General features: G+C 44.1%; 1 protein-coding gene across 7 annotated transcripts in view; it reads left to right on the top strand.

The window, feature by feature from the left end:
* Positions 1 to 13,834, top strand: part of LOC109884357 (tensin-like) — a 221,719-nt gene that overhangs the window by 149,291 nt on the left and 58,594 nt on the right. For 6 of the 7 annotated variants that reach the window (XM_031824010.1, XM_031824014.1, XM_031824008.1 and 3 more), the window contains 2 exons: positions 1,558 to 1,584; positions 1,719 to 1,760. In XM_031824010.1, the coding sequence (XP_031679870.1) occupies positions 1,558 to 1,584; positions 1,719 to 1,760 (69 nt within the window). The remainder of the gene's footprint in view (positions 1 to 1,557; positions 1,585 to 1,718; positions 1,761 to 13,834) is intronic. The other variant, XM_031824011.1, reaches the window with a different exon arrangement.

A 13,834-nucleotide genomic window follows, 5' to 3' on the forward strand; every position in this document is an offset into this window, starting at 1 on the left:
TCCACAGCACCTTGTCTTGCGTCAGGGAGGCAAAAAATAGTCTGGTGCTTTGACTTCATGACAAACCGTTTCTGCATTAAGCCACTTTGAGTGTCATGGTGAGGGGGTCAATTCCATTTCAGTGCAGGAAGTAAACTGAAATGTACAAATTCTAATTCCATTTTGGTCTCCCAGAGAAGCGAATTAGAACTGGCATTTCTGTTGACTTTCTGAATTGACTGACTTGAAAAGGAATTGACCCCAACCCCTGGTCACGACCGAATGTTCTACTAATCCAAACAGTCCACATCCACACATTTGTGCTGATTCCCTGTGGACTGTGTCTGTTTTGACTCCCATGGCTTTTAAAACAGTGCTACAGATGTTTATTTTGAGCCTTCTGCATTTTTTCCCTCCCATGCCTTTTTAGCATGGTAGCATGCTTTCCCTAAAGATAGTTCTGTAGCTATGAGAGTGGGACACCATAAGACATGATACAAATGTAAACACTCAATAAACCTGCTCATTTCAATGGTTTGGAGTGGGTTTTTATGTTTTCATCATCATGTCCTGATGCCCACTCCTATGAGGAGCATGTTAGACTGATGGAGAGTTAACTGCTATCAATCTCCCTGTTTAAATATTGACTTAAACACACTGTTTACTGATGCATCTACACACACACTGTTTACTGATGCATCTACACACACACTGTTTACTGATGCATCTACACACACTGTTTACTGATGCATCTACACACACACTGTTTACTGATGCATCTACACACACACTGTTTACTGATGCATCTACACACACACTGTTTACTGATGCATCTACACACCCACTGTTTACTGATGCATCTACACACCAACTGTTTACTGATGCATCTACACACACACTGTTTACTGATGCTTCTACACACTGTTTACTGATGCATCTACACACTGTTTACTGATGCTTCTACACACTGTTTACTGATGCATTTACACACACACTGTTTACTGATGCATTTACACACACACTGTTTACTGATGCATCTACACACACACTGTTTACTGATGCATCTACACACACACTGTTTACTGATGCATCTACACACACACTGTTTACTGATGCACACGCGCACACACACACACGCACACACACACACACACACACACTGTTTACTGATACTTGATGCTTCTACACAAACACACACACACACTTAAACTGATGCACACACACAGCAACAAATTATGTACATGTTAGCAGGGAGTGTGTGTGTGCGTGCATGTGTGCATGCGTGCATGTGTGCATGTCTGTGTATGTATGTGTGTGTGTGTGTGTGTGTGTGTGTGTGTGTATGTGTGTGTGTGTGTGTGTGTGTGTGTGTGTGTGTGGTGTGTGTGTGTGTGTGTGAGGCCCTCATGTTCTCCTCTCAGGGTTAATGGAATGGCAGTGTGTCTCAGGTGGATCATTAACAGCGTTCAGGGAGGAGAGAGTTCTATAAAAGAACCTTCACAGCTGCTTTTCTTTTCTCCCTTCCTCTCTTCCTCTTGCTCTTTTTCCCTGTCTCTGTTCTACCATTCGATGTGACAGAGGTCAGTTGCTTCACTTAATTCACGGGTGAGTAGCACAACCAGGTCTGGACCTCGTCTCTCTTGACAAAGTGATTGAATCAGATGAACCTGCATGGAGAGATAAAGGAGAAACAAAGAATGGTATATACTCACCTGATCTCCATCTCTCTCTCCCTTCAGCCGGCGACTCCTCAGCTGCCGTTGAAGCATGTAGAAACTCCGGTAAGTCTCTCTCTTTTCATACTTCTGTGATGTTGATGATTGGTATTTGCAACAGTTATCAGCCTATACATCAGGAGGCATGTTGCAGAAGCTCTGGCTTGTCTGGGCAGTGTGATGTACTGTAGTGTCAGAGGTGTCCTAATTGTATGGAGGTGACCCCAAAATAGTTATGCTTGACCCCTTGACTGTTCAGACGTGGGATCAACTCCATAAAGCTCGTGGACAGCCGTGATGTTGTCAGACTATTTTCACGGAGGTTGACGTAAGGACACTATTAAAACACCCCCTGGAGGCAGAGAACATGGAAAGCACTGCAGTGTCTCCCACCTCAGTGGCTTACTCTGTTTCAGTGGACGTTGTTGAGCCAGACTGTTCTCCACTGTATGTACCCAGTAGACATGAGTCGGTGAATGCAGACGTCACCCAGACCTGGACTACAGCTGTAATTGTTTGCTGCTGACAGACAGACAGACTGACTGACTGACTGACTGACTGATCAATCTGTGGATGGATGGACCCTGTGTTATTTAGGATGCAGTGGACTTATATGCACTTGTAGCATCTTTACACACAAACTGTACACATACCTATATTTAGGGGAGAATGAGGTAAGTCGAGCCATTTTTGAATTTTCAGCATCACTCCGTCAAGAGAAATATAGGATTCTTTCTAACAAAGATATCTACATATATTTCAGGATGTTGTGTATCCCTGGGAATAATCAGAATTCATGTACACGTTACAGTTTTGAAAACATAGTGTCTCTTGACACAACCTACCCCGGGTTTGGTGTAAGTTTAGCTGTGGGACTCCTACAAATATCTGTACTTGTCACACCCTGACCATAGTTTACTTTGTATATTTCTATGTTTTGGTTGGTCAGGGTGTGAGCTGAGTGGGCATTCTATGTTTCATGTCTAGTTTGTCTATTTCTATGTCTGGCCTGATATGGTTCTCAATCAGAGGCAGGTGTTAGTCATTGTCTCTGATTGGGAACCATATTTAGGTAGCCTGGGTTTCACTGTGTGTTTGTGGGTGATTGTTCCTGTCTCTGTGTTTGCACCAGATAGGGCTGTTTCGGTTTTCGTTACGTTCTTTGTTTTGTAGTGTTTGTATTGATTCGTGTTTTACGTTTGTTTATTAAACATGGATCATAATCTACACGCCGCATTTTGGTCCGACTCTCCTTCACCACAAGAGAACCGTTACAGAACTGAATGAAATATTACCACAACCATTTTAAAACCATGTCTATCTTTATTTTCCAAACACAATCACAATCACTTTGTCTTTTAATAATCTTAAGGATATTTTAACACAGGCTTAACACTGAACAAAAACGTCTACTTTTTGTGAAACAATATGAACATAGGCCAGGCCCTGTTGTTACAGTACCTCATCTCAGCGATAATGTCTTTGCATTATGCCTGGGAAGAAAACACTTCAATTTGCTCGACTTGCCATTGGCTCAACCATTGGCTCAACTTACCACGAGGGAAACATTTTGACTATATTATCCCACACAGCTACGAGGATGCACTTTCATGTAGGTTTAGGACCTCATATTGAAGCTTATAGAGACCCCAACTGATGTTTATCTTCAAAATATCTACTTTGGTTTAAATACAAATATCATTAAACCTCTAACACAATAAAGGAATTTGACTTAATTTTTGGGGACTTGACTTGCTTACCACTTTTTTCTTGTGGTTTCTTCTTATACAGACTCCATGAAATGATGACCTCTTCCTAAATATTTGGTCAAATGATACATGTTGTTTATGGTTTCCTAGAAACAAGGGTGGCTCAACTTACCGCTTTAGCTCAACTTACCCCACTCTCCCCTACTGTACACACAGTACATACTTTATACCCATGTACGGTAGGTGGAGGGAAGCTACACAGCTTGAGGTTTTTTAGAATCCCAAAGAGAGAGGAGGAGGGAGAGAGATAAAATAAGAGAAGAGGGAGAGAGAGGTGGGGAGAGAGAGAGAGGAGGAGGGAGAGAGATAAAATAAGAGAAGAGGGAGTGAGAGGTGGGGAGAGAGAGAGAGGAGGAGGAGGAAGAGAGATAAAATAAGAGAAGAGGGACTGAGAGGTGGAGAGAGAGAGAGGCAGAGAGAGGAGGAGGGAGAGAGATAAAATAAGAGAAGAGGGAGTGAGAGGTGGGGAGAGAGAGAGAGAGGAGGAGGGAGAGAGATAAAATAAGAGAAGAGGGACTGAGAGGTGGGGGGAGAGAGAGAGGAGGAGGGAGAGAGATAAAATAAGAGAAGAGGGAGTGAGAGGTGGGGAGAGAGAGAGAGAGAGAGGAGGAGGGAGAGAGATAAAATAAGAGAAGAGGGAGTGAGAGGTGGGGAGAGAGAGAGAGAGGAGGAGGGATAGAGATAAAATAAGAGAAGAGGGACTGAGAGGTGGGAAGAGAGAGAGAGGAGGAGGGAGAGAGATAAAATAAGAGAAGAGGGAGTGAGAGGTGGAGAGAGAGAGGAGGAGGGAGAGAGATAAAATAAGAGAAGAGGGAGTGAGAGGTGGGGAGAGAGAGGCAGAGAGAGGAGGAGGGATAGAGATAAAATAAGAGAAGAGGGAGTGAGAGGTGGAGAGAGAGAGAGAGGAGGAGGGAGAGAGATAAAATAAGAGAAGAGGGACTGAGAGGTGGAGAGAGAGAGAGAGGAGGAGGGATAGAGATAAAATAAGAGAAGAGGGAGTGAGAGGTGGAGAGAGAGAGAGAGAGGAGGAGGGAGAGAGATAAAATAAGAGAAGAGGGACTGAGAGGTGGGGAGAGAGAGAGAGGAGGAGGAGGAAGAGATATACAATAAGAGAAGGGGGACTGAGAGGTGGGGAGAGAGAGGCAGAGAGAGGAGGAGGGAGAGATATACAATAAGAGAAGAGGGAGTGAGAGGTGGGGAGAGAGACAGAGAGAGGAGGAGGAAGAGAGATAAAATAAGAGAAGAGAGAGTGAGAGGTGGAGAGAGAGAGAGAGGAGGAGGGAGAGAGATAAAATAAGAGAAGAGGGACTGAGAGGTGGAGAGAGAGAGAGAGGAGGAGGGAGAGAGATAAAATAAGAGAAGAGGGAGTGAGAGGTGGGGAGAGAGAGGCAGAGAGAGGAGGAGGGATAGAGATAAAATAAGAGAAGAGGGAGTGAGAGGTGGAGAGAGAGAGAGAGGAGGAGGGAGAGAGATAAAATAAGAGAAGAGGGACTGAGAGGTGGAGAGAGAGAGAGAGGAGGAGGGATAGAGATAAAATAAGAGAAGAGGGAGTGAGAGGTGGAGAGAGAGAGAGAGAGGAGGAGGGAGAGAGATAAAATAAGAGAAGAGGGACTGAGAGGTGGGGAGAGAGAGAGAGGAGGAGGAGGAAGAGATATACAATAAGAGAAGGGGGACTGAGAGGTGGGGAGAGAGAGGCAGAGAGAGGAGGAGGGAGAGATGTACAATAAGAGAAGAGGGAGTGAGAGGTGGGGAGAGAGACAGAGAGAGGAGGAGGAAGAGAGATAAAATAAGAGAAGAGAGAGTGAGAGGTGGAGAGAGAGAGAGAGGAGGAGGGAGAGAGATAAAATAAGAGAAGAGGGACTGAGAGGTGGAGAGAGAGAGAGAGGAGGAGGGAGAGAGATAAAATAAGAGAAGAGGGACTGAGAGGTGGGGAGAGAGAGAGAGGAGGAGGGAGAGAGATAAAATAAGAGAAGAGGGAGTGAGAGGTGGAGAGAGAGAGAGAGGAGGAGGGAGAGAGATAAAATAAGAGAAGAGGGACTGAGAGGTGGAGAGAGAGAGAGAGGAGGAGGGATAGAGATAAAATAAGAGAAGAGGGACTGAGAGGTGGGGAGAGAGAGGCAGAGAGAGGAGGAGGGAGAGATATACAATAAGAGAAGAGGGAGTGAGAGGTGGAGAGAGAGAGAGAGGAGGAGGAGGAAGAGAGATAAATAAGAGAAGAGGGAGTGAGAGGTGGAGAGAGAGAGACAGGAGGAGGGAGAGAGATAAAATAAGAGAAGAGGGACTGAGAGGTGGAGAGAGAGAGAGAGGAGGAGGGAGAGAGATAAAATAAGAGAAGAGGGACTGAGAGGTGGGGAGAGAGAGGCAGAGAGAGGAGGAGGGAGAGATATACAATAAGAGAAGAGGGAGTGAGAGGTGGGGAGAGAGACAGAGAGAGGAGGAGGAAGAGAGATAAAATAAGAGAAGAGAGAGTGAGAGGTGGAGAGAGAGAGAGGAGGAGGGAGAGAGATAAAATAAGAGAAGAGGGAGTGAGAGGTGGGGAGAGAGAGGCAGAGAGAGGAGGAGGAAGAGAGATAAAATAAGAGAAGAGGGAGTGAGAGGTGGAGAGACAGAGAGAGGAGGAGGGAGAGAGATAAAATAAGAGAAGAGAGAGTGAGAGGTGGGGAGAGAGAGAGAGAGAGAGAGAGAGAGAGAGAGAGAGAGGAGGAGGGAGAGAGATAAAATAAGAGAAGAGGGACTGAGAGGTGGGGAGAGAGACAGAGAGAGGAGGAGGGAGAGAGATAAAATAAGAGAAGAGGGACTGAGAGGTGGAGAGACAGAGAGAGGAGGAGGGAGAGAGATAAAATAAGAGAAGAGGGACTGAGAGGTGGAGAGACAGAGAGAGGAGGAGGGAGAGAGATAAAATAAGAGAAGAGGGAGTGAGAGGTGGGGAGAGAGAGAGAGGAGGAGGGAGAGAGATACAATAAGAGAAGAGGGAGTGAGAGGTGGGGAGAGAGAGAGAGAGGAGGAGGGAGAGAGATAAAATAAGAGAAGAGGGACTGAGAGGTGGGGAGAGACAGAGAGTGGAGGAGGGAGAGAGATACAATAAGAGAAGAGGGAGTGAGAGGTGGGGAGAGAGAGACAGAGAGAGGAGGAGGGAGAGAGATAAAATAAGAGAAGAGGGAGTGAGAGGTGGAGAGAGACAAAGAGAGGGGGTGTGAGAGAGAGAGAGAGAGAGAGAGAGAGAGAGAGAGAGGTGGAGAGAGAGAAAGATAGGAGGTGTGAGAGAGAGAGAGAGAGAGAGAGAGAGGTGGAGAGAGAGAAAGAGAGGGGGTGTGAGAAAGAGAGCGAGAGTGAGAGAGAGAGGTGGGGGGCAGACAGTAGGTTGGATGTTCTGGTTTATAAGGCTTAGGGTTAGACAACGAGACAGAAAGCTGGTGACAGGGGACTAAAAACAGGAGAGCGTATGACATGGTGTCCCTGAAATGCTTCCAGGTTCATCCCAAAATGTCAGATTAGGAGGAGGAGGGAGTTTAGTGTTCCTATTATAGAATTACAGAGACAGCAGTACTAACGCTTTAGAGAGCGGAAATGATGGTGGAATATTTATTTGGTTAGCCAATAGGAGATGTCCTATCCATAGTTGTTGTGAGTGAGAGCATCCCATTGTGCCTGTAATTGAGTCAGTGTGGTGCGGCCAGGTCAGGCCAAATGCACCCTGGGTAGATTTTTTAATTGTATTATTTTTTTACCCCCAATTTCTTGGTATCCAATTGTTAGTAGCTACTATCTTGTCTCATCGCTACAACTCCCATACGGGCTCGGGAGAGACGAAGGTCGAGAGCCATGCGTCCTCCGATACACAACCCAACCAAGCCGCACTGCTTCTTAACACAGCGCGCATCCAACCCGGAAGCCAGCCGCACCAATATGTCGGCGGAAACACCGTACACCTGGCCACCTGGTCAGTGTGCACTGCGCCCGGCCCGCCACAGGAGAGGAGAGCTGAGGGAGCAGAGGAGATGAGAGAAGTTGAAGAGAAGATAGGAGAGCTGAGGGAGGAGAGGAGTTGAAGAGATTATAGGAGAGCTGAGGGAGGAGAGGAGTTGAAGAGATTATAGGAGAGCTGAGGGAGGAGAGGAGTTGAAGAGATTATAGGAGAGCTGAGGGAGGAGAGGAGATGAGAGGAGATGAAGAGGATGGGAGAGCTGAGGAGAGGAGAGGATGAGCACATTTTGGTTTTTGCCCTGGCACTATACAGCTGATTCAAATCATCAAAGCTATTTGAACCAGCTGTGTAGTGCTGGTGGGGACGACGACAAACATGACACTAACACACATGAACCTAACACACATGAACCTAACACACATTAACCTAACACACATTAACCTAACACACATGAACCTAACACACATTAACCTAACACACATTAACCTAACACACATGAACCTAACACATTTTAACCTAACACACATTAACCCAACACACATGAACCTAACACACATTAACCCAACACACATGAACCTAACACACATTTACCTAACACACATCAACCTAACACACATTAACCCAACACACATTAACCCAACACACATGAACCTAACACACATTAACCCAACACACATTAACCTAACACACATGAACCTAACACACATTAACCTAACACACATTAACCCAACACACATTTACCTAACACACATGAACCTAACACATATTAACCTAACACACATTAACCTAACACACATTAACCTAACACACATTCACCTAACACACATTAACCCAACACATATTAACCCAACACACATTAACCCAACACACATTAACCTAACACACATGAACCTAACACACATTTACCTAACACACATTAACCTAACACACATTAAACCAACACACATCAACCTAACACACATTAACCTAACACACATTAACCTAACACACATTAACCTAACACACATTAACCCAACACATATTAACCCAACACACATTAACCCAACACACATTAACCTAACACACATGAACCTAACACACATTTACCTAACACACATTAACCTAACACACATCCACCTAACACACATTAACCTAACACACATTAACCTAACACACATTTACCTAACACACATTAACCCAACACACATTAACCTAACACACATTAACCTAACACAAATGTACCTAACACAAATGTACCTAACACACATTAACCCAACACACATTAACCTAACACACATTAACCTAACACAAATGTACCTAACAGACATTAACCTAACACACATTTACCTAACACACATTAACCCAACACACATTTACCTAACACACATTAACCCAACACACATCCACCTAACACACATTAACCTAACACACATTAACCTAAACACACATTTACCTAACACATATTAACCCAACACACATTAACCTAACACACATTAACCTAACACAAATGTACCTAACACACATTAACCCAACACACATTAACCCAACACACATTAACCTAACACACATTAACCTAACACAAATGTACCTAACACACATTAACCCAACACACATTAACCTAACACACATTAACCTAACACAAATGTACCTAACACACATTAACCTAACACAAATGTACCTAACAGACATTAACCTAACACACATTTACCTAACACACATTAACCCAACACACATTTACCTAACACACATTAACCCAACACACATTTACTTAACACACATTAACCTAACACAAATGTACCTAACAGACATTAACCTAACACACATTAACCTAACACACATTTACCTAACACACATTAACCTAACACACATTAACCTAACACTCATTAACCTAACACACATTAACCTAACACACATTAACCTAACACACATTTACCTAACACACATTAACCCAGCACACATTAACCTAACACACATTAACCTAACACACATTTACCTAACACACATTAACTTAACACACATTAACCTAACACACATTAAACCAACACACATCAACCTAACACACATTAACCTAACACACATTTACCTAACACACATTAACCCAACACACATTAACCTAACACACATTAACCTAACACACATTTACCTAACACACATTAACCCAACACACATTAACCTAACACACATTAACCTAACACACATTTACCTAACACACATTAACCCAACACACATTAACCTAACACACATTAACCTAACACACATTTACCTAACACACATTAACCTAACACACATTAACCTAACACACATTAAACCAACACACATCAACCTAACACACATTAACCTAACACACATTTACCTAACACACATTAACCCAACACACATTAACCTAACACACATTAACCTAACACACATTAACCTAACAGACATTAACCTAACACACATTAACCTAACACACATTAACCTAACACACATTAACCTAACACACATTAACCTAACACACATTAACCTAACACACATTAACCTAACACACATTAACCTAACACACATTAACCTAACACACATTAACCCAACACATATTACCTAACACAAATGTACCTAACAGACATTAAACTAACACAGTGGTTCTCCTCCTCCTCACTGGTTGTGACACTAGGAAGCCCACTTTAGTTTCAGTGGTCGGCTGTATTCCTCTCTCTGACCTCAGTCAGCACTGGAGGAAAGTATTTCTGCTCTCAACTCTGAATCCCTGGTATATAAGAGCATCAGTGTTATAGGGAGCAGTCAGGGTTACACCTATATACGATAGAGGGAAACACCAGCTCTCTCTGGAATGACTCTGGAAATGTGTAATTGGTAGCTAAGGGTCAACGGATGGGTTTCGGGAAGAGTGTTAGCCAACAAACGACCTCTCGTAGTCCCACTGTTCCAAGGCATTCACACTAGCACAATGTGGTGGTGTCGCTTTACAATAAGTACATTTAATTAACTTGGAGACGTAGTAGTATTTAGACGGGGACCACACGCGCACACACACACACACACACAAACCACAGAGCGAGAGAGAGAGAGAGAGAGGGAGGGAGAGAGAGAGAGAGAGAGAGAGAGAGAGAGAGAGAGAGAGAGAGAGAGAGAGAGAGAGAGAAGAAATAATGAGGCATAATAAGAAAGAGGGAAGGGAGAAACCAAAAGTGGGCGGGAGAAGAGAAAGAATAAGCACTAAAGGGGAAAGACAAACGAGAGGCACGGAGGAGAAGAATAGAGAGCAAGAACGTTAAAGACTGAGCTGGAACCTGTTTTGGGGGGAGCTGAGACTTTTGAGGAGAGAGTCTCATCATGACAAAGGAATAAACAACAAAGAACAAACTGGACATATACAACAAGATCTTCGTCGTCTCCTGGAAGGAAACGAATATGGATATTAGACTCCAGGTGTTTCTCTGTGATTGACAACCAAGGCGTTTGGTCATTGAAGCCTTCCCCAGGGCGATAGGGTGAACAAAGAAGGGCTAGAGCGAGAGGGACCCTGGTCCAGACCAGATCAGTCCAGCCATGACCTCAGGTGGCGCCCTCCGCAGGCGCCTCACCTCCTTCCGCAATTCCTGGAGGCGGAGTGCTGAGTACCTATTTAAGGTAGGCCACGCCCACTCTGGAAGTGTACCTGGTGGGATGACGGACAAATCTGGCTTTTTAGTGTATGTTTCCCTGCTGTCAAACACACTACTTTGTATTTGGGTGTATTTAGGGGATCTAGGGTGCCTTGAGGAATGGCATATGAAGTTGTACGTTTTGGGTGAAATTCCACTTTAATAATGAGTTTGTCCTTATGTTGTTGCATTACCCAATGGGCACAGACGTCAGCTCAATGTCTAGTTTTGAATTCAATGTGAAATCACAAAAACATTTCACCATGTCATTGGTTTTAGGTTCAACTTTGTTTTCCACGTTTTGTGTGTCTTCTTCCTGTCTCTGTGTGTGTTGTGGTCTTACATTGAATGTCTTCCTCCTGTCTCTCTGTGTGTTGTGGTCTTACATTGAATGTCTTCCTCCTGTCTCTCTGTGTGTTGTGGTCTTACATTGAATGTCTTCCTCCTGTCTCTCTGTGTGTTGTGGTCTTACATTGAATGTCTTCCTCCTGTCTCTCTGTGTGTTGTGGTCTTACATTGAATGTCTTCCTCCTGTCTCTCTGTGTGTTGTGGTCTTACATTGAATGTCTTCCTCCTGTCTCTCTGTGTGTTGTGGTCTTACATTGAATGTCTTCCTCCTGTCTCTCTGTGTGTTGTGGTCTTACATTGAATGTCTTCCTCCTGTCTCTCTGTGTGTTGTGGTCTTACATTGAATGTCTTCCTCCTGTCTCTCTGTGTGTTGTGGTATTACATTGAATGTCTTCCTCCTGTCTCTCTGTGTGTTGTGGTATTACATTGAATGTCTTCCTCCTGTCTCTCTGTGTGTTGTGGTATTACATTGAATGTCTTCCTCCTGTCTCTCTGTGTGTTGTGGTCTTACATTGAATGTCTTCTTCCTGTCTCTGTGTGTTATGGTCTTACATTGAATGTCTTCTTCCTGTCTCTGTGTGTTGTGGTCTTACATTGAATGTCTTCTTCCTGTCTCTGTGTGTAGTGGTCTTACATTGAATGTCTTCTTCCTGTCTCTGTGTGTTGTGGTCTTACATTGAATGTCTTCCTCCTGTCTCTCTGTGTGTTGTGGTCTTACATTGAATGTCTTCCTCCTGTCTCTCTGTGTGTTGTGGTCTTACATTGAATGTCTTCCTCCTGTCTCTCTGTGTGTTGTGGTCTTACATTGAATGTCTTCCTCCTGTCTCTCTGTGTGTTGTGGTATTACATTGAATGTCTTCCTCCTGTCTCTCTGTGTGTTGTGGTATTACATTGAATGTCTTCCTCCTGTCTCTCTGTGTGTTGTGGTATTACATTGAATGTCTTCTTCCTGTCTCTGTGTGTGTTGTGGTATTACATTGAATGTCTTCCTCCTGTCTCTCTGTGTGTTGTGGTATTACATTGAATGTCTTCCTCCTGTCTCTCTGTGTGTTGTGGTCTTACATTGAATGTCTTCCTCCTGTCTCTCTGTGTGTTGTGGTCTTACATTGAATGTCTTCCTCCTGTCTCTCTGTGTGTTGTGGTCTTACATTGAATGTCTTCCTCCTGTCTCTCTGTGTGTTGTGGTATTACATTGAATGTCTTCCTCCTGTCTCTCTGTGTGTTGTGGTCTTACATTGAATGTCTTCCTCCTGTCTCTCTGTGTGTTGTGGTCTTACATTGAATGTCTTCCTCCTGTCTCTCTGTGTGTTGTGTTCTTACATTGAATGTCTTCCTCCTGTCTCTCTGTGTGTTGTGGTCTTACATTGAATGTCTTCCTCCTGTCTCTCTGTGTGTTGTGGCCCTTACATTGAATGTCTTCCTCCTGTCTCTCTGTGTGTTGTGGTCTTACATTGAATGTCTTCCTCCTGTCTCTCTGTGTGTTGTGGTCTTACATTGAATGTCTTCCTCCTGTCTCTCTGTGTGTTGTGGTCTTACATTGAATGTCTTCCTCCTGTCTCTCTGTGTGTTGTGGTCTTACATTGAATGTCTTCCTCCTGTCTCTCTGTGTGTTGTGGTCTTACATTGAATGTCTTCCTCCTGTCTCTCTGTGTGTTGTGGTCTTACATTGAATGTCTTCCTCCTGTCTCTCTGTGTGTTGTGGTCTTACATTGAATGTCCTCCTCCTGTCTCTCTGGGATTCTCTTGTTGGTAGTTTGTTGGTCCTGCTGGGTAGAGTATCTTTACAGCTGGTTTTCATAACTGTGATGAGTATTACTGAGGTGGGAATGTCGGACACACACACACACACACACACACACAGTAACAGTCACTTAGGGATAGCTTTCCGAGTTACAAATGATGAAAAAAAAAGAGTGGTGTGTGTGTGTGTGTGTGTGTGTGTGTGGACACAGATTGTATGAGGGGCTTGGTGGTTGTGTTGTGTGTACACGTTTAGTTCTGCGTGTGTATACAGGCATGTGTGTGTGTGTGTGTGTGTGTGTCCATGCCATGTGTGTGATGCAAGAGACCTTGTTCTTACGTAATTGTCACTCTTGTCCCCTGTGAACAGACATATTGTTGCAGTTTTCGAGCAACAGTGTCCTTGGTTCCAGCAGGCAGCATCTGTTTCTAGTCACATCACTATGAATATTGGTTTTCCTTTTGCCTGACGAGGATTAGTTTCATCACAGAGAAATGAATGGAACAATGGCAACACAGAGCTCTGTACTGTGTACATAAGTTTCTGTTCTGTTCAGGTCCTCTGTGTCCTCCTTCACATAGTGCTGTGTATTTCCCAGCCATATGGGGAAGGCAGTGCTTGCCTTGTGGTAAAAAGGATGTTGAATCACTAAAGGTAGCCCTACTGATGTCCCAGTATAGGTAGACGTCTCCCTGTCCTCATCTCCCTGCCTTCGTGACCATGGACAGACAGATGGC

This window comes from Oncorhynchus kisutch, linkage group LG5 (assembly GCF_002021735.2).
Source record: "Oncorhynchus kisutch isolate 150728-3 linkage group LG5, Okis_V2, whole genome shotgun sequence".
NCBI classification, from domain to species: Eukaryota; Metazoa; Chordata; class Actinopteri; order Salmoniformes; family Salmonidae; genus Oncorhynchus; species Oncorhynchus kisutch.